The sequence below is a fragment of the Sander lucioperca genome, chromosome 18 (assembly GCF_008315115.2).
Source record: "Sander lucioperca isolate FBNREF2018 chromosome 18, SLUC_FBN_1.2, whole genome shotgun sequence".
NCBI lineage: Eukaryota > Metazoa > Chordata > Actinopteri > Perciformes > Percidae > Sander > Sander lucioperca.
This window is the reverse complement of record NC_050190.1, coordinates 536613-559017: the sequence shown is the minus strand read 5'-3', so window position 1 is coordinate 559017 and position 22405 is coordinate 536613. Positions and strand designations below refer to the sequence as shown.

The 22405-nt window shown below is 40.8% G+C and overlaps 1 protein-coding gene across 3 annotated transcripts in view; it reads left to right on the top strand.

The window, feature by feature from the left end:
• Window positions 1-320: 320 nt before the first annotated feature.
• kcnh5b (potassium voltage-gated channel, subfamily H (eag-related), member 5b) overlaps window positions 321-22405 on the top strand; it is a 183878-nt gene continuing 161793 nt past the window's right edge. For 2 of the 3 annotated variants that reach the window (XR_004895746.1, XM_031280412.2), the window contains exons 1-4: window positions 321-535; window positions 13972-14095; window positions 17337-17443; window positions 19592-19720. Coding sequence is in view for 2 of the 3 variants with exons in the window: in XM_031280412.2 (XP_031136272.1) it covers window positions 463-535; window positions 13972-14095; window positions 17337-17443; window positions 19592-19720 (433 nt within the window). In the remaining variant the exon portion in view is untranslated. Of the gene's footprint in view, window positions 536-7795; window positions 7835-13971; window positions 14096-17336; window positions 17444-19591; window positions 19721-22405 lie in introns of those variants that run through there. The other variant, XM_035994809.1, reaches the window with a different exon arrangement.

The window sequence follows — 22405 nt, the reverse complement described above, 5'->3', positions numbered from 1 at the left end:
GTCTCCTTGTATTATGATAAAACCTTCTTTCTTTCTCAAATGGATAGCTAACATCTTTGGTATTACAGAAATGTAAAAACTGTGCCAGTCACCCTTAATTCACCCTGTATTTAAAGACACTGATCGACTTATGTCTATTAATAATTTTGAAAAAAAATATTAAAAAAATGTCATGTTTTGTTTCTGGCATCATTACACACATGATTCATTACACAAAATGAAACACAGCCATTGTTTTTGAGGACCGAGCCCACAGCAGCCGCCACGCATGCGTCCTGGCGCTCCGGTCAGGCAGCGGGATGCAGCGCCGCCGCCGTGCCTCAGTGCGCCCCGAGCAGCCAGAGCGCACGGTTACAATGATCTTCTCCATCGGTCCGACTGAGAGCCAGCGTCAGTACCGAGCTCCGAGCAGCAGACACACCGTCACACACCCTGACCGACACCAGCTCCGCCCGCAGCAGGATGCCCGGGGGAAAGAGAGGGCTTGTGGCACCGCAGAACACTTTTCTGGAGAACATCGTCCGGCGTTCAAGTGGTGAGTCCGCGCGCAGGAGCGAGGCTTGTTTTGGGTTTGGTTTCCCCAGGCGGCCCCGACCCGGACTCAGTGGAATACAGTGGGTTTTTATACTAGTGCATCCGCGGAGGTTTGGTGGAGGATAAAGCCCCACTATCTCCCTTTAAACCCGCATTCCCTCTGCAGTGATGGAGTTTCCCCCGTCTCTAAAGCTCCACGAGTGGTTATGGTTCTATAATAATACGTCATAATAAGTAACGTTAGACTGGTCCAAGTTACATAGGCTACAAGGGACTATTTCCACTGGGAGCAACGTGTATTGCCGTTCTGAGGAAAAATCGAATTCTTGTTCATATCGACGTGATGTTCACTGGGAGTCAGTTTACGCACCGTTTAATTCCCCACTCCATTCTGGGTTTGGCTTTAAGATATTAAGTTATGTCTCCAGATGATGCGAGACCAAAACAGCAGCGCTGCGTTCTTAACTGAAGATTCAAAGTTTATTTCCAGTCACTAACTCGCCCGTGTGTATGAGTATAGCTGCTCAGCTTCTGACTATGAACTGTCAGCACCGCCTCTCTCTAATATTATTATTATTATTATTATTATTAGTAAGGTGTCGAGGAGGCAGTCGTTTGAAATGATTAAACCTTTATGTGTCATTATGTAACTGATATTGTATAGAGCTGCATTTTGTTTATGGGAACAAAGTAAAGTATAAATAAGAAATCTGCGGGGTAAAAATAATAAGTAGCTGTACTATTACTCTGCTGTATTTTTGTTTCATCAGGTAGTACTAAAGCTCGTGTGTTTTTCTTCTTCATCTGTCTGCGCTATAAAGTGCGCCGGACGTGTGTGTGTGTGTGTGTGTGTGTGTGTGTGTGTGTTCTTGTTTAACTATATTCGTGGAGTACAAAAACCGGGAGTCCAGTATACTTGTGGGGTCCCGACAGCTTTGTGGGGCCAAAATGCTGGACCCCACAAGGTTAAAGGTCTGTTTGAGAGTTAAGACTTGGTTTTAGGATTAGGGTTAGAATTAGGTTATGGTTAGGGTGAGGGTAAGGGTTAAGGTTAGGCATTTAGTGGTGATGGTTAAGGTTAGGGTAAGGGGCTAGGGAATGCATTATGTCAATGACGGGTCCCCACAAAGATAGTGCCACGCACTGTGTGTGTGTGTGTGTGTGGAAAAGGCATTGGGTACTGGGCCCTGGGTACTCAGTCCTATTTCCACCCACACCCCTGTGTGTGTGTGTGTGTGTGTGTGTGTGTTTCTGTCTGTCATCGCGGTGTGTGTGCCTCTGGGACTGCTGTGCGGATCTCTTGGGGGAGTTTCAGCGCTAATTGCATAGCCATTGGTTGTACTTAGTGTGTTAGTGTGTTTTTTTTTTTTTATTTCCCACTTGGGAAGTCACACAAGCAATTATCTGCAATAATGTGAAGACATTGTTCTCAGAGCCGATGCTGCTGAAACTGTACCATGGACCTCACTTGTTACCGAATATCTGCATATGCAACTTGATGTTATTGGTTACTTTCGTCGCAAAAATCTAATTTATAGCAAAGATACAGAAGAAAACAGGAGATTTATGAGTTTGAATACAGGCAACAAAACAAGTAAGTAAAGTAAGGAATTGAGTTTTGGTGCTCAGGGCTGTAGCTTATGAGATACAGTTTTCACATATAGGCTAGATACAATTATAATGCTAAAAATGGCATAAAACACACTTAGGTTTGAATTTTAGTTTGACAACTTCCTTGTATGAGTATGATACTCCCCCCCAAAAAAGCAAGGTAGGCAACATATACAATATTAGATCCTACTGCTCCAAACAGCACAAATGTTTGATTAAACCCAATACGTCTTCTTTATAGAAAATGTATTCAATCCAGTGTTTCAATCCAAAATAATTTGGTGTATTGTTTTGTATGACAGCAAGGGCAGGCCAGATTAACCCATAATGGGGCAAACAACTAATAGTACTTGAGCAATTGCTATTTGGTTTACCTAATGTATGATCTGCAATAATCTACGTATACAATCTGAAAGTGATTGTTGATTTAATGAATTCAGTTTGAGCTGCACATGTTTCAGTCAATAAGTGGCTCCAGTCAGGGTGATATTCCTGCAGGTGGTTGGAGTTTGCATGGGACAGTTTTTCTAAAAATCCCGGTTCCAGTTAACTGGATGGAGGTTTCTCTGTACACTGCAGCTGTAAAGCAGGCTGGAAACCCTGCAGTAACATGTTTTATCTGCATGAATGCATTCTAAGTTCCGCTTGGGTCTTTGATATCAACTGTGAATTAGATGTGAAATGAAAAGGCCTCATGTAGCCTCTTACACAATTCCCTGGCAGATGAATGAGAGCATCTCAGCAGTGGGTTTCAGTAGAGAGTTTGAGTCGGACCGGTGTTCCAGATGCTTCTACACTTTTCTTAAAGCAGCTTCTGTTGCTGTCGGCCTTCAGGCCACGGGCGGGGGGCTAGAAGGGGGGCACGACCTCCCCCTCCCTGAAATATGATTGCCCCTCTCCCCTGGTGCCCAGTGGACAATCCAAAATTCTGATACCATGGAAGCAGCACTGGAATTGTTCTTTTCTTTTTAAAGTGGCAGACTGAGGCTATAGAAAATGTGTATTGTGTTCTGATATGCAATTTCTTTGAAAACAAGTGAAATTAATAATGAATGTGATATTTTATGTAATGTTGTATTTAGCAGAATAACATTGTGTTGTTCAATGCAATCCTTACTGATTATTGGGTCCCCCCCCCCCCCCCCGTGCCCCCCCCACTTAAAAATTCCTGGAATCGCCCCTGCTTCAGGCAGCCCGATTGGTCCAACCTCGGTTCAGCTAAGTAATTGGTTGTGATGAAAGAGGAGAGCAGGAAAGGTCAAGATGATTCTGTTTTGTGTTCAGTCTTAGTCAGCTGTTTAATACCAAAGGGCACGCGAGGCTGCAGCCTGCAGCTTTAAAACAAGACGCTGATGAATTTATGTCACTATAGTTCCTGTATAACTGTAGTTATGCTGAAAAATCACTGAAGTAAGTGTTTGGAAAATAGAGGCAGAGAACAGATGAGGCTGATATTGTTCTGGATTGTTCTGCGTTAAAGGTGTGACCCACTCACATCCTACCCATAATGCGGTCTCTGCGGTGGAAGTACTTCAAGATTGGTCCTCATCACAAGAGGACCTCACTTACTGTAAATTGCAGTGAAACAAAAGTTTTCTTGCAGCAGAAAACAAAGAAACTGGTCAATGCATGTAGACATAAAAATCCAGGTGAAAATCAGTCTCTGCTTCTTCTAAGGAGGTGTCAGCCTTCTGTTACACCTCTATGCAGACAATTAACATGAAATAAAAGTCACCGTGCTCACTTAGAATGGTCTGAAACAGCTTACAATGGAAGTTTCCCCCAGTATTTATGTGGTCACATTTGACTGATATACAAAACCAATTTGTTGTTTTATTAAGAACCAGATATCGCCCATTCTTCGAGGGTTTTCCCTGACTACAGCTCGAACATTTTTTTTTTATTGTAGTTATTGTTTTGTATCATCAGATGGCAGCCCAGCGAAACAATCACAAGTGGTTTTTACTCATCAGTCTGTAACAGAGCTGCTGACACACCTTCAGCAATTCATGCGTCTGTAATTCACTGCTGACATTTCAGTGTCTTTTTCAGAGTTTAAATGCTGTTTCACGGGTTTTTCCTGCCTGCTGTGAACACATACTGTGGGAAACTCTGCACGCTTGTAATGTCTGTTGGCATGCACAAAGCTGTTGCATCCCATATTTTCATCCCAGAATCCTCTCTTTTGCCTGCCAACTGTTGGAAAAGACGAGGCTCTCTTAATGATGATTGATTACCTGCCAAAGTTACCAGTACAGCAGATTTGGCAGGTGTTGAAGGACATTATCTGCAGTTTTAGCTCATTAAGTAGAAATTGCACAATAACTTCATATACATGCTGACCATCTCCTAAAGCAGGTGTTAGTTTTTGGACCTTACAAGCAGCCGTTGGGTCCAGTTTGTTTCTATTTGCTATATAAATGTACTTACTGAACCTTTCCTTCGATACTGTAGGGAATCCATTACAGCAGACACTTATCGAGCCTGTCCTCCCCCGAAAAACGGCCACATAATTTGTTTGTTCAAGCAGCAATAACGACTCACATTTAGGTTTATAGGGATGGCGCCCTCTAGTGGCCGTAGTGGTTATGACGGGAGCAAAGCAGGAAGTAAGGACAGGACATGACTTTCACCCAGAAGGGTTCGTGCCAAGGGGGTAAGCTTCTCCTCGGAACGCGTAGCTCCTATGGCGCCATTTTGATGCTACCAAGCCATCACCCCCCGTTAGCATCCCATTGACTGCCATTCATTTTGACGTCACTTTGACAGAGAATAACTTTACATCTGAAGCGCTTAAAGACTCTATTTGTCCATTGTTTATTTCTAAAGAAACACGACAATGTATAAAAGGCTCCATTACCTTGTATCTCATGTTATGGCTCCGTAGCAGACGTTTTTATAAAAATAGGCTAACGATTGTGTCATAACCATGCGACTTACTGTCGCACAGTATAGTACAGGAGAAGCTCGCAGGCAGTTCTTCTTCGACTTCCATTAGCTGTTTAAGTTGAATTACTAATGTTAACTATCATTTTAGTGATTAATAATTAGCCTGTGTCTATGTTATCTCCTTACACATACCTACGCTCTCTGTCTCTGCTAGATTGGGAATGATTGAGATTTCTCTTGGCACAGCTACCAGAAGACTTCCAACTTTCAGACAGGTTGCTCACGTCACATTTACATCGTCTCTCTCAGTTGGAGGCTGCTCAGTAACGCTCAGCCATCACCGGAAAAGTTCACCAAACAAAAATCACCGGGGTCTGTTGGTCCATTTTATATATGTCAATGGTTCGTGCACCCGTTTTTTTGTTGTTGTCTTAAACGCACCGAAAGGAGTTTTTGAGGCCGTCTCCACTTGTATTTGTATCGTCACAATAAATGAAAAGGTTATTTTCGAGGATGGTGGTTTATTACAGCCTGGATCGGATTCTTGTTTGGCCTCTGGTCATTTTTTGATAAAGAGGACAGCGATGTCATGTTGTAAGTGATATTTCTGGGAATTTGGGGATTAACTGACTGAAGAGGAGTTTACATTTCATCACGTATTACACATGTTGGTTTTAAAGCTGGTCCTGGGATGGTTTAGGCAAAATACCTTAAAATGGGACTGTTTTAGACATAAAAAGGAATTGAATAAAAACTGATTTGGTATTTCTGCACTACAACATTTGACAGAAAATATAGTTGAAATGATGTGATTTTAGTTAGATTAGTTAGTTAAAACTTTGCTGTGTGGGTTGGATACTGCTGGGGGAATTTGAAATCACGACTACCACATTAGTATTCTAAAGCACTGTCTACGGCCCCGACTGTATACACTAAATGAATTGCCGAATCACTTGATCAAAAGATGCCTGACTGTCAAGAGATGAGCAGTCAGACGCTCAGACAGCTTTTAAACAAACCCCCATGTTACTCAAGAGAAAACAAAGACAAACGAGGAAAAATGATTTCCCAAACAGTTTGTCTTAAAGATCCATCACAGTTTACAGACCAACTTCCTGCTCCAACGTTGACCTACTGTACTCATCGTAGTTGTGTGTGCACACTTTTACTGTGTTTCTCTCTCACTTTTACCTCCAGATCATCTGGATAACCTTTTTCTTGTGTAGCGTTGCTACAAAAACAGGATCCTGGTTGAACTAAACTTGCATTTTCATTTTAATAAAGCAGTATAAAACTGAGCAGGGGTTCACTGTGATCCATTACCAAGCCTTTGTAAGTTGATTTTCATTCATCTAAAAACACACGATATGCAGTTGAGAATGGTTGACAGCAGTGCAACGTACACCTCTGTTGTTCTCTCTGGTGACCAAGCCACCGCCATGCAGAATACAGTATATGAAATGAATAATTAACATCTATGTGATTATAAAAGAGCTGCTGGTGGTAAGTTTTCCACTGCAGATGTTCCTCCAGTGTGGGTTTAACCAGACTGCCTGTCTGTATTTACACTGTGGCTGGCTTGTTCAGCTTTAACAAAAGGGCATCAATAGATGGGGAAATTATGGGGTGGTGATGGAGATGCCTACTATTCTCTGGATCCTCACATCAACAAGCCCTTCAGCTGGAGCCTGCAGACTGTTTTGCTGCATGGATTCATCCTCATTATGTTGGTTCATAAGAACATTAATGATCAAGTTTTAGATATTTGCTCCACTGTATAACCAACACTGTCTCACGGCAGTTCGTGAAATAGTCACATAATTTTTAATCTATTGATTCATGTACACGGACACGTTTATCTCGTGTTTTCCGTGGTGGTCAGCACGTAATGGGAAGCATCTATACAGACGTTGGGTTTAGGAAAAGAAGAACGGGAAAAGGAAAGGTCACACGCGGGAGACGGCCGCGGTCTCTGCGGGACGTGGGACAACAACGGGACGATTGTGTTTATGAAAAGTACAATGGGGAAAGGAAACGTCAAATGCGGGACACGATCCCCGGTCTCTTGGGTCCTGTGTTGTTTGACCCATCCACCACCGCAACCAACCTCCCTACGCGGAATTTCGGCATTTCATACTACTCGCTACTGTAGTCATGCTGTGAAGCACGAAAGATGCTTCCTATTGAAATACATTAGTTTAAAAAACGACATAAACGTGTCTGTGTACACGATTCAATAGATTAAATAACGTGACCATTTCACGAACTGCTGTGAGACTGGGTTGGTATAACTGTACGGAATACCCAAAATTGAATGAGTAAATAAACAAATGTACCATGTATTACAATTCTGGCACATTTAACTATTTTCTTTCAGTGGTGATGAAGCACAGAAGGAGTAGTAGAGCAGTAAGAACAGTAGAAATACAAGTAAAAGTCCCATCATTTTACTTGAGTATATTAGTCTCAAATTATACTAATTCTACTTAAAGTAGGCTATTACAATTATCTCCCCCTTTACCAGCTGCAACATTAAAGTGATGACATTATTGCAAAGATAAAACACACCTGAAAGCAAAGATAAAACACACCTTCTAAGAGAAAACAGCCTACATTAGTTTACAGAAGCCAATGTTAGCAGAACCTAGCAAGAAGAGGGGTGGAGCTTTAGTTGGAAGAGGGCAGAGCTTGTAGGAGGATGTAACAAACATGGCTGACACGGCAGGTGGCGCTGGATTTTTATACATCCATGGATAGAGCTAGTGAATGACTGTCTGAGAAGAGAGGTGACTGGTTTCAAGTAAGTAAAGCTGGACCTATGTTGAACAGTGTTGATTAGCATGTTAGCCAATTGCCTTGTGTGGCCTGGCTGCTTTGCACATATGTGTGGCTATGTTATTTCTCCATCATGTGTTGGTAAAGGTGGTTTACTTTGATAAATAGCAAAAGCCCCCCCCCCCCTTTTGCTACTTATCAAAGTAAACCACCTTTACCACCGCTTTTGTCAATAATAATGGAATATTTTACTCTAGACTGGTTAGAAGCAACTTTTTAGAACAGCTGTCAGCACTGTGTTAGCCATCAATGTTTGCTAGCTTTTTCTTTGAGGGAAGTGTTGTAGCTGTGGGTAAACTGTGGTCATTAGTGACAGGTTAGTCTGTTGGGCCAGCCTTCTTTACATAGGTGTTTCTTTACCTGCAGCTACAACACTTCCCTCAAAGCTAAAGCTAGCAAACATTGTTTGGCTAACACAGTGCTGACAGCTGTCCTAACAAGTTTGTTCTGAGACTGGTTTTAATTAAGTAAAGCTGGACCTGCTAGTGTTTGTTTTTGCTCTTTGAACAGTGTTGATTAGCATGTTAGCTAATTGTCATGTGTGGCCTGGCTGCTATACATATATGCGGCTATGTTATGTCACATGTAGCAAAAGGGAGAATATTTTACTGAAGACTGGTTAGCACAGGTGTCAGCACTGTTAGCCAAACAATGATTTCTAGCTTTTGCTTTGGAGGAGAGTGTGTAGCTGCAGGTAAAGAACACCTGTTATAAAGAAGCGCAGCGCGTCTAAATATGAGGACAAAGGAGGAGCCTCTCGCTGCAGTGGCGGGAAGGCAGGCCGCCCACATCCAAGTCAGCCATTTTCTTTTTGCCTATGTCACTCTCCATATGCTCGAACGGACCAAGACTGCCTGGTAGCGAAGCTGATATAGCCTCTTGTTTCACATTAGATGATAGAAACTGATGTAGGCTAAACACAAACGACATTTCATGCAACAACAGTGAACTGTAATTGGGCTCGTGTACATTTTCGTTCATTTGATTTCCAATTTTGAAACAAAAAGAGTGGTTCGGAAATAACGTAAGACTGCTCCGGTGAAAGCCTTGTTTTCATGAGCTTCTGGGGCTAGCTGCTAACTAACGTATAAAGTATGAAAGTACTGGTCCCCTGCTTTCTATCAATATTCTTATATATTCTGGTATTTGTCTCTTGGTATAGTTTGCTAACGTGCTCGTAGACATGTAAATTAACGGTTTGCGTGCTAGCTAAGTCAACGGTCAACACCTTTTTATATTGTAACGTGAAACCTCAAGCGGCGTTAGCTTCAACTAAACCACAGCCGCAACTTGCACTGCCCCGTTAAAATGCAACGTAGACATCTGTATGTGTATTCGACCTTTTGAAATACTTAATTTATATTAGGTGTGTTACTGTGTAGGTTATTGAGTGAAGCCGAATATCCGAGGAGCATCTCGCATGATTGTGAATTCTACTGAACCAGACTGAGAGACCATTTAAAGGCTCAGGAACCCTTTGCAGGTGTTTTGGATTAATTAGCTGATTAGAGTGTGACACTTTGAGCCTACTATATTGAACCTTTTCACAATATTCAAATTTTCTGAGGATTTTCATAAACTGTAAGCCATAATCATCAAAATTATAACAAATACAGACTTGAGATATCTCGCTTTGCATGTAATAAGTCTATATAATATATTAGTTTTACCTTTTTAAAGTTGAATTACTGAAATGAATGAACTTTTGCACGATATTCAAATTTTTCGAGTTTCACCGTATGCTTCTGGTTCACCTGTTAATAAAGCCAAATCGGCCCTTTGTACATTTGGTTGTAATGGAGATTGAATTCTGGCTGTTAATATGAAAGTCCATAACGAAACAACACACCATTCTACTTTTGAGGGCTAAGTTAAATGAAATATGGCTCGTTTTCCGTTTGAACACATTGTCATGAATTTTAACAAGCTTTAAAATGACCCATTTTTCAATGAGCAATGATTCACCAAACCTGCTTTTTCCAGTGTAACAAATTTCTTCTGATTTTATTTTGTAGTAATGAGTAATGAGTTTTTACTTTGTTACATTCAACACTGGCTAAGTCCAGTGATAAGTCATTATATTTAAAATACATTATCATTAAATGAAAAAATTAAAGATTCATCAGATAAAGTATTATAGATTCAAAAATGTAGTCCACATTTTGAACGGTGAGAGTCACTAACACTAAAAGAAAGAAATCAATTCATCAGTATGAAGTATGAAGGTTAATTATTTAAAATCTGTTTCAGAAGCTTTCCAGCTCTGATAAGAACAATATTATCTGAACAATTGGAATGTTTAACTTGAGAAGGTTTAAAGAGAATGTGATCATCTACTGGCAGTCTGTTAAAAAGGGTTACTACTCAGGTTGAAGAATGCTAAATGTTCAACCACTTTTTTACTGAAAATCCAGGGGGAAGTTTTTTCGTTGGCATGAAAGAGGAGAACAGAAAGGTCGAGATGATTCAAACTGACAAAGTCTTACTCAGCTCTCTGATGCCAAGCGGCACACTGTAGGCTGCGGCTTTTAAAGGACAGTTCATATTTTCTACAGTATATCTATTTTGCTATAAAACTTACGAGTTATTAACTCTGCCATGTTTTTGGCTCAGTTTGTTGGTTTGTCTGTCAGCAGAATCATGGAAAAACTACTGGACCAATTTTCTATGAAACTTGGTAGAAGGGTGAAGCATGGGCTAAGGAAGAACCCATTAAATTTGGGTGCGGATGCACAATTTATGACTCACTTTCATTAATATTGCAAAATAGGCATACACTACCGGTCAAAAGTTTGGGGTCATTTAGAAATTTCCATTCCACTCCATTACAGACAGAATAACAGCTGAGATCAGTTGCATTGTTTTTTTTAAGCAGGGCAGCAGTTTTCAGATTATATTATGTGCTTACATAATTGCAAAAGGGTTCTCCAATGTTTTCTCAGTTAGCCTTTTAAAATGATATCAGATTAGTAAACAGAATGGGCCTTTGGAACATTGGATGAATGGTTGCTGATAATGGGCAATGTAGATATTGCATTAAAGATCAGCCACTTCTTTCTACAACAGTCGAGAACCCTTTTGCAATTATGTAAGCACATGATGTAATCTGAAAACTGCTGCCTTGATTGACTGTAATGGAGTGGAATGGAAATTTCTAAGTGACCCCAAACTTTTGACCGGTAGTTAGGGTGACCAGACGTCCCGAAAAATTCGGGACAGTCCCGAAATCCAAGCAGTTGTCCCGAATCCCGAATCCTGCCCCAATTGTCCTGAAAATTACAGCAAAGTCTCAAGAGCAGACTCTTGAGTAGTTATAGTCTGATAGAACATTATGCACGAATTCTGACAATGCGAAATGTTGAAATGGAGGCTCAGGCTGGTGTCCCGGGACCCGATGAACACGTAGCTAAAAAGCAAAAACATCTCTGTAGGTACCGGGAGGACTGGGTAGGGAAATACCCCTGGATTACTGCAGTTTTATGTGATGCAAGCAACGCGTTTTGCAATGTATGTAGGAAGGAGTTTGGTATTTCACACAGGGGGGGGGGAGTCAGACGTCAGGCTGCATGGTAGCAGCAAACTACATATAACTATAACAGCACAACTGTACAGACCAACACTTTGTGTTTTTTTATTTTTGTCATAATGACACTTGAGTTCATGATTTTAATGATTTTTTATTTGTATTTTCGGGTTTACATGACAGACAGTTGAATTCCTGAATAAAAATAATAAATCATTTTGGTGCAGAGTTTTGAAATTCATGTCTCTTCCCCCCTGCCCACCGTCCCCGTCCCCATTCCCAATTTCTATCGGTCCCCTCTTGTTTCTGTGTGCCTGTTGTGGTTGGACCACCCACCTGGACCCAATTCCTTCCCTATTCCACCCTTTATGCCCGTGCGTCCATTTCAAAGAGGATTACAGTCGCAACCAAGTACAAGATCCCTCATTTCTCCTTACCGCCTGTTTTCTAAAAAACCACCAACAGCAGATATCCAGCCTAATCACATCAGCTAGGATAGTCTCCCATTTTGTCCAACCCCACTCCCCGCATTCTCGCCGCCTTTTCCTTTTCCGAGAAACCCCCCCACCCCTCACAAACTACCGCTATCCTTTTCCACACTAGTATTCCCTGCCCTTCCGTATCTTCTCATCCACCTTCCCGCGTCTACCAAACTCACCTGTCAACTTCTCTCCCTCCTTTTTTTCCCGTTGCTCCCAGACATCCCCAGCTGGTCCCCGTCCTTTGAGCTCGTCTGAATGACGAACGCAGAGCCAAACGGTGCCTGTAATCTGTATTTTCCATATACTGGCTTTGGTTTAAAAAGCATGACATTTTTACTCTGACTGACGTATGGGACGCAGATTTGCATCTACCCGGAGCAAAAACCACAATAAGTTTAACTGTTGCACTAGTTGGGAACATTCATTGCCAGTCTATATCACCCGAAAACGTTGACACCAGACTTAAATACAGATGTGAAGCGTGCTACATAAGGAATGCCATGTATATACATGTGATGTCAGCTTACTAATTGATTGCGGGTTTTGTGTAGATTTGGACTTTTATACGTTTATTCTACTTTGTTTAAATGGTGAAGTGGAGAGGCCTCGTATGTGACGCTCATATCGGCCTTGCTGGATACACCGTATCATTTACCTTTTTGTGGATCTACTGATCACTGTGGATTACTTTTTTTCGTGTCATTGGATTACGGCAAAATACGGATCTTTTTTCTCACCGTGTCTTAATGTTTTATGGTGTGACTGCGCTTGGTTTCTGCGTTTGGAGAGGCATCTCAACAGACTGTAGGTCCAACACTGATTGTTCACCGTTACATTTTAGTTGAATTTAAGCGTCTGTCTATTGCGTTCCAAAACAGCCGTTTGGATTTCATAAGGGTGAATTGTTAAATTGTTACAATGTAACTTAAAAACTTTAAAAATAAACATATGTGTTTTGGAATATAATGTTCAGCTTCGGCAGCTTTACCTATGTGCTAAAATATACAATGACGATAGTGACAAGTCCATAGCAACCAGTGTTGAATTGGTTATATCCCAGAGTGCTTTGCTGAATGGTCTCAATGTTTTATTGTTTTATTTCATGTGAATACTAGTTTACTAGAGAAGGAACTTAGTATTTGAAGTAATGCAGTAATGCATGAAGTGTGCATTTAGTTTCCATGCTTATTGTGTTTCCACAACTATGTCAGTGAGTAAATCTACTGAAATGGCCACCACACTATAACAGAGGAGTGGGATGTGTAAGATGAGAATGCAGAGGTTAACTCCTTTATATCATGACTGTAAAAATCAAATGGTATCTGTACTTCTTTGCTAAGTGCAAACTTGCACACGAGGGGAGGGTCATTCTTTTTTTTCAAATTGTTTTGGAGGGTCATAGGAAAATTATTATTGACGAGGGGAGGGTCACGTCTTTTTAGGTTAGAGGTCACAAAACTCCTCCGGTGGCCCCTTAATTAAATAACGAACAGTCCCTTAATGAATAAAATGAAAGTTGAATATTAGTTGAAAATGCAGTAAAGGGCAGATGAAATGAGATCTGGATCAACTCTGGTCTGGCGATTGAGGTGGTTTAGAGTTTAGAAGTTAGGCCCAACAGGTCTGATTGTAATGCAGGTTTAGAAACGACTAAACCAAGATTCAAAGAAAGTGTTCAACAGATTGTAAAGTAGGAAAACATATGAGGATCTTATAGAATAAGATTCATTGCTGTATATTAAACTCCCCAGCAGTATATACAGGAGTTAAAATGAGCACAACCTTAAATATCTAAAGCAGGAAGATGCAACATGCACATTAATGCAGCAGGACGATGAATCCAGAAACATCAGATAACAAAGAGAGAAACTCTGACTGGGAACATTTTACTGCACAATGACTACTTTTACTTTTCATACTACAGGTACATTTTGCTGATAATACTTACATGCTTTTACTAAAGTAAGGTTTTGAATACTACTTCCACCACTGCCTAGACCAGTCTAATGTATCTTTACACAATCTTCTTTTGAAGCCTTTTATCTGTGTATTCATATATTTGATGCTGATGTGCTCTGTGTCCTGTCCATCTATCAGAGACCAGCTTCCTCCTGGGAAACGCCCAGATTGTGGAGTGGCCTGTAGTTTACAGCAATGACGGATTCTGCAAGCTGTCTGGCTTCCACAGGGCTGAGGTCATGCAGAAGAGCAGCACATGCAGGTAAAACATTTTCTGGTTATATTTAGTATTATTACTGAACATTTAGGCATTGTAAATGGGCACAATTATTGCTGTCTAATGCAAGATCAAAGAAATGTGGTAATGGAGCGACAGTGACTCTTCAGTCTTGTTGCTTACTTGTAATTGCACTCACTGCATGACTAAATGTGCACTAATTTTCATGTGTATGATTCCTTTTCATTTGCATACGCTTTCATACTGAATCTATAGTAAGCATATGTCTTATTTAACCCCTGGGGTTATGTGTTTTTAATGGTTTACATGCTTCATTTGAAGCAGAACTAATAAAAACCAAGCACCAACTAGTGCTGTAAAAAATATATATATATATATATACATACACACACACACACACACACACAACATAGCTTGATACCAGCTTCTTTATGAAGTAAAACCAGACCAGAGTAGCCATCAATTTAAAAACTAAAACCATGTGCTTTCAAAGTGTCTGTGTCCTTTTTTATTCACTTTTCATCCAATATTTAAGCACTGTGAGAGAGAGTGAAAAGATTGACAATCTTTTGCTTCTGACTCGTAGTGATCATTAAAACCATCCAGTGATGCTCGTCTGGAGAGCTGTTTACATGATATTACATTACATTTAGCTGACGCTTTTATCCAAAGCGACTTACAATTGCTATTTATCATAGGTCGCACGCCTCTGGAGCAACTAGGGGTTAAGTGTCTTACTCAGGGACACATTAGTTGATGTATCACAGTGGGAATCAAACCCAGGTCTCTCACACCAAAGGCATGTGTCATAGCCACTGTGCCATCACCACATGATACTAACTTCGTTTTCTGCTTGATTGCTACTCCTATGTCATGCAGTAAAGTGTGGAGCACATCTGGCATGTCCACTTGCTGAGAGAGAGAGAGAGAGAGAGAGAGAGAGAGAGAGAGAGAGAGAGAGAGAGAAAGAGAGAGAGAGAGAGAGAATCCAGGGGAGCTCTGTCAGTCAGGACATTTTTAAATTTGACTCCAAAGGACGACTCATCTCCTCCGGCGACTCTCAGATCTGACCAGGGGTGATTGCCTTGACTAGCCGGGGGCTAAAAAGGCTCCGTCAGACACCGAGCTAAGTGAGAACAGGGCCACTGCGATTTATCTGCCCACTCCCTGCTGCTCTGGGCTGAGAAGGACACTGAGAGGAAAGAAGAGCCCCAAACCGAGAGCTTAAACTTACGGGCTGCTGCCAGAGTGATGGGAGACGGAGGCTTGTTAATGGGGCTCAGTGCCATTTTTGATCTTTTGACTGCAGTACAATTATATGACTTTGTGACATTGGTGCAGCCATATCAACGATTCCCATGGTTACCGAAGGTCATTTGTACTGTAGTGTAAAGGGAAAAAAACAGTACATGCTGTAAAAGCGGTGGCGCCCAGTCTGGGGGTCAGGACCAAGCGGCAATCTCCAGGCTTAAAAAGTGAAGCCAATCTGGAAGTGCCTAAAACCTGCAATTTTTCGACTCTACTGGCTCCAAAAATAAGTCTGATTACATAGAGGTCTATGGGGAAATGAGCCTACTTCTCACTTGATTTAGTACCTCAGTAAACATTTTCATAATGAGTTTATGGTCTCAAGTCTTCTTCAGTACAGAAGGATGTTAATTTAGTAAATTATGGTCCCATTTATTTATAAATCGACGATAAAGCAGGGGATGCTTTAGGGCGTGGCTACCTTGTGATTGACAAGTTGCTACCATGGTGCCGTGCATAGGGTCCTCAGGTTGTCCGTCAGTTCCCCGCCTCGCTCCTCCCCAGCTCCATCCTCTTGTCAAAATATGGTAACTTCTGGCGGCAAAAAAACAACATGGCAAAAGCCAAAATGCCAGTCTCAAGGCTTCAAAACAGAAGTCCACAAACCAATGGGTTGCGTCATGGTGGCTACGTCCACTTCTTTTATAACGGCCTATTTTCAGTGATAGGAAATGAAAAAACACATTGTTCTATAACACAAATATTACTCTAATGTTGGTCAAATATTTGGTAATTTTACCTCTTTGGGAGTTAAAACTATCTGAGAAGATTTGAAGGGAAAATCAGTCTTTGGTAGAACTGCTCACAAGTCAAATTCAACTTGTGATGAGGGACCACTGCTGCAATATGCTATTGGGTATAGCTGTTATTCATTAAAGATGAGCCCCTCTTGCTTGGTCAGTGTCCCAAAATCCCCAAACTTCCATTTAAATTACTGTAATTTAAATGTGGAATGAAACTTGTGCAAGTTCAGTCCTGAAGACAATTATCATTCTAAGTGTATCATCTCTCTGGGGCTCCACCGGGCGTTCCTCTCAAGCCATTCCTCTTAGCTGAAGGATATTTAAGATTCCTCACCCGTTTCTTCTCTCATCTGTAAACTGGCTATAAATCTAATAAACAGGGGTAATGCCAACGTCACTTTATTGAATAAAGCATCAGCATTCTTCCACAAGTGAAGCTGGCAGAAAACATCACAACATTGTGGAGCTTCTTATACAACTTACATTTTAAATTACCCATGTTCACATTATATTTATTTATGTATATATATATATATATATATATATATATATATATTTTTTTTTAAAGTACTCAGTGCTGTGGGGGTTTCTACTCTGAGTTTCCACCTGTCAATCAAATGGTGTGGGTGGGCCGGTTAATGCTCTTTCATTACAAAAGATTCACTTGTAAGATCATAAACAATATTTACCATAGCATTACAGTTTAAACCGTCAGGTCCAAACAATATTGAAAGGCCAATAAGAGTCATATCAAGAAACTAATTTTGTGCCACATGTGTTGTATTTGCATTATGGGCACCCTTGTGTGTGTGTGTGTGTGTGTGTGTGTGTGTGTGTGTGTGTGTGTGTGTGTGTGTGTGTGTGTGTGTCGCACACTGCGGCTGTTGGGAAGGAAAGTAATGACTCAGACTAATTATATTAGCATAGATTAAAATGTCCTTAGCCATTTAAGGAATAATTACAACCATGCCAGGAAATGCAGGCTGCACCAATCCAAATCCATTCCTTCACTGTGAGCGGAATTTACGCTTCCGCTGCATCAGTTCACTCTATAAAAACCAAACCTAAAGCTTAATGGACACTTCATGATAAGATTACAGATCGACAATGCCGTAACAAACACATGTGATGTACTGTAACACAGGGGCAAGGGCCACAGGGTCAGCTCAGTATTGATTGCTGCTTTTTCTCATATCGCCCGTTTCCTTTTCCAGTTTTATGTACGGAGAGCTGACGGACAAGAAGAGCATCGACCAAGTCAGACAGACGTTCGACAACTATGAGTCCAACTGCTTTGAAATCCTGCTATACAGAAAGAACAGTGAGTGTTCACTTGCATCATTACCTAACACTGACACGAGGAAGATAGGTAGATGGGTAGATACTTTGTTGATCCCGAGGGAACTTTAGGAAGTGAGGGCTGCAACTAATCATTATTTTTATTATCCAATAATCTGTTCAGTGCTTTCTTCAAGTGATGGATCAATCATTTGATCTACAAATGAAATGTCTTTAAAATTGTCTTTTTTTTCAGGCAGCCATTTTTAGCAACAAGCTCTGATAAACCCACTGCACTCTACCTGCTCAGCAGGTACAGACAAACAGCACGCAGACACCGTTAGAGACGAGCTGCTTAACATAGTGGAGCATTTAGCAGCTACAGAGACATACACTTCCCCCAGATGTTGGTAGAGACCAAAAACGGATGAGAGAGAGATACTATTGGACATAAACACAACTCTGAAACTGCTGAATGTAAAATAAGCAACTGTTTGCTAATTTAAATTTAAGCAGGTTTGCCATATCACTTTAAAAAAGGTGTTAATACGCATGGATGGATTACTGAATGAGCCTATGGGGCACAGGCCCGAGAGCCCAAGGAGTCAGATGGTATTAATACTATCATTATTATTATTATTAGTTCATTTATGACTTCATGAACTCTATTCATGAATTCTTTGGTTTTTATGAACTTTCAATCACATGTTAGTTTACATTTTTGTGCTTTGATGTTAACATGCTGCCACTTTATTATTGTTCTTTATCATATTGTATTTAATTTTACTTCCTGTGCAAAGACTTTGAGCTCCTTGTTCTTTCATTATTAATACTCTGATACCCGGTTTGAGGATGGGTCATTTAAACCCCTGTTAATATTATGTTAAGGTATCCATATGGATGGATGGATGGATAGATAGATGAATAGATGGAGGTCAAATAAAACCTCTATGGGAAAATGATGAATGGTCTAATAAAATCCTAATGAAAATGAAGTAAAAATGGATGAAATATAACTTTGACAGGTCAATAAGGTAGGAGAATAGTGTGATAGGAGAGCAGCAGCACAGTGAGCAGTAGATCAGCAGCGTTGGTGAGGAGAGCGGTGCACAAAGTATGCAGACAGAATTAGTCCCGAATGTTCCTGTCTCCCAAGAGGGATCACTTGCGAGTGCAAAATATGAGGCGGAGAAGGGAGGAACGGTAAAAATATGAAAAGATCAATTTTAAAATGGCTCAAATGTGCTGACAAATCAGGGGAACGGGCCCTTATGGAGGCTGGATACAAATCAGATGGATGATGACTACGTACAACTTGGATCCACAGAAATTATGACATTAGTGCAACTTTGTTGAACTTCACTCTCCTGAAAGTGTGTGAGGAGGCAATAAAGTCACGAGAACTTCAACTCGTTAAAAGTGTACAGAAAGAGCAGGGAGTTGCCTAAAAGTGACTGATGGCTGTAACATTCTGTTTGAATTATGGGTAATTTAAACAGTGTGTAAGAAATAATCAACGCCATGTACATCACCAGTGAGCAGAGTAGAGTTTTGGAACTGTGGATTCCTGATTCTGCTGTCAATGGACACTATTGTCCATCGATGCAATGCACAAAGGAAATGGAGAATCTTTTGATTGCCTGATTATTTGAAACGGAGCAGATTGTGTTCAGATTGATCCAGGGAGTGTTTTACCACCTGCTTGTTCCAAATTTATATTTCATAAAAACTAATGAAATGAAAAAAATGTAGAATGTCGGTATAACAAAATATGTCTTTGTAAACTGAGTTTTTTCACTTTTAGTCGGACGAAACAAGACAATTAAAGACACCATCTTGGGCTCTGGGGAATTGTGATGGGCAGTCTTCACTGTTTTCTCACACTATACGAAGACTAAACAATACAAAGAAACAGTGGTAGAAGTATTCAGATCCTTTACTTAAGTAAAAGAGATTTTATAAACTAAATGTGTTTTGTGTGCAGAAATCTTAATGTGTAAAGTAACTAGTAACTAAAGCTGTCAGATGAAGGTAGTGGAGTAAAAAGTTTCTGTCTCCCCCCATGAGGAATTCTAAGTAATGACAACAAAACTGTCGGTGCGTCCACATGATACAAGCCTTCCGTGATCGTGCACTGAAACATATGCATGCTCTATTAGGACACAGCTAAGCTTTCCTAATGTCTCTGCAGGAAGTCCAGTGTGGTTCTACATGCAAGTGGCTCCCATCAGGAACGAGAACGACAAGGTGGTTCTGTTCCTCTGCACTTTTAAGGACATCACTCTCTTCAAGCAGCCTATCGAAGACGAAACCACTAAAGGTGAGTGTTTCACTGCAGCAGGCAGGTGCTTTTACTCCAATAAGATTCTCCAAAAGCAATCTTTGCGCAAACAAGAAACTCTGTTTTTGAAGATCATTTTTGGGGCATTTTATTATTAGATAATTCACAGTAGAATTAAAAAGGATCGAGCCGTGGTGGATGATGTGCGACCAGAAGTCTTTGATGGATTTTGAAAAGATGATGTTCCCAGTACATGATGTGCAGCTGAGTGTACCGAGCCACCGGAGAAGATGATTTCCATGGTGTCTCTGTTTTATTAGATAGCACATATAGTATGAGAGGAGAGAGGGAGCTGTACGGGGGAAGACATCTGACTACATTTCTGAGTGGGAATCAAATGAGTACATGGCTGGATGCCTCAGCATGTAATGTAATGCCAGTTGGGACATAAAATAGTTTCTTCATCCTCCTCCTCCAACCTCTTGTTCTTCCTCTCGTCATCTTCCTCCCCCCCGATGTTTTCGTTCTCTGGCTTTTTATTCTTCTCCACCTTCCTTGTGTTCTCCACTATTTATTCTTCTTACTTCTTCTGCTCATTCCCTCACTCATCATCTTGATGTTCTTCCCACCTATCGTCTAGACTGCAAACGTCACGTCGGCGGTGTTTTTTTAAACTCCTCAAACACCACCTGTTCACCACAGCCTACAACCTCCTTTAGCTTAGCCACAGTCATTCTGTAACGTGTCCTTGGGTTTCTTGAAAGGCGCTATATGAATAAACGTTTTTTGGCAGCCAGCCTTCCAAAAGATAGAACAATGAAATGAAATGTTAACCTATCATTAACCATTGACCATTGACCGACAAGCAGGAAACAGAGTCTCAGTTCACCGTCAAGGAGGCTCTGACACATTTTCCGCACTCTGTGTCCGCTGACAGCTGTAGGCTTGTACCGGTTAATGTTCTGTGCATTGTCGGACACATGCAGCCACTTTCCTGAAACCGCTTGCGAGACTGACAAGTCCACAACAGCCCGTGGCGTTTATGTCCGAGCCTGTCTCCACCGCCTCCACCTGCAGGTTGTCAACTGTGGTTTGGAATGAAAGGGAGAAAACAGGACAGAGTAACACGGCGGATATCGCTCATATTCATTTTTTATTTGTTTTTTGACGACGTAGTTAAGGCGGCAGGTGCGTGTTGCTTAGGCGGCCGCCTTCGCGGCAAAGTGCTGCGGGAAACCCTGCACATAATTTTTCACGTTTATTGACGGTTTGTAATTTATTTGTTAATCATTAACAGGATCTTAATATAATGTATGAATGTCATGATGTGAGTAACAATACACGGATAAAATTACATCAATTATAGCATGACTAATAATTGGTATACATTAATTATAATTTAGTTGTTAGTTAACAGTACAATGATTTCTAACTTATTTCTAATAACTATTAATTTACCTTTTATTAGGGATGGTTATTATAACGTGTTACAGACCTTCCTCTTATCTCCTTTTCTTTTTCCGTCTTCTCCTCCCCCTCCTTACAGCTCTACTTGCTAACATGCTAAACTAAAATGGTCAACATCGTAACCATTGTCCCAACATTATACCTACCAGCTCTTCAATGTAACTAAGTACATTTACTCCAGTACTGTACTTAAGTCCAAATGTTGAGGTACTCCGCTACATTTCAGAGAGAAATATTGTACTTTTTACTCCACTACATTCATCTGACAGCTTTAGTTACTAGTTGCTATACACATTAAGATTCCTGCACACAGAACACATGTAGTTTATAAAATCTGATGTTTTATTCTAAAGTAAACTAGCCAACAATATAACGGTCTACAAGTCACGCTGAGATGATAAGTTAACTGTTTGGATCCTTTACACTTTCTACAATGGGAGGATTTTCCTGCATTGAGTACTTTTACTTATATACTTTAAGTACATTTTTCTGATGATACTTAAAGGGGCGGTTTCCCAGACAGAGATTAAGGCTAGTCCTAGACTGAAAAGGCCTTTTAACGCAGACTAACAGAAATCTGCTTTCTTGGTCATGTTGTAAAATAGTCCTAGACTTGGCCTAGTCCTTGATAAACTAAGCTGATTTCCTGAAGGAAGATCAGAGATACTTCAGGACTAAATTGAGGCTTAAATTAAACCACCCAGGAGGCAGGTTTAACTTCAGATTACAAGTTGTTTGTTAAAGAAGACAGATGGATTACTTGGAGTATGTCAATGAAGAACAACGAATACCACCAGCTAGGCAAGTTCTTGCTGACAGAAGTGACCCATTGCAATGCTTTGATGACATTAGTTTTCGAGATCGTTTTCAAATGCATAAAGTAAATGTTGTGGATCTCATTTCACTTTTGGAACCAAGGCTTTCATCTGTTACCCAAAGAGGACGGCCTGTAGCAGTTTGTCTGCAGGTGCTCATAACTTTACGATTTTTGGCATGTGGCACCTTTCACAGAGAAACTGGGGACTTATGTGGTGTCAGTGAACCTACAGTATGTAAAGTCATTCACAGAGTATGCATGGCTATTTGTGAATTGAGAAGACATTACATAAACTTCCCTGATGCTGCGACCCAGGCAAACTACAAGGTACAATTCTATGAATATGGGAACTTCCCAGGAGTCATAGGCTGCATAGATGGAAGCCATATTCCCATAAAACGTCCCTCTTCTCCAGATGCTGAGGAATACAGGAACCGCAA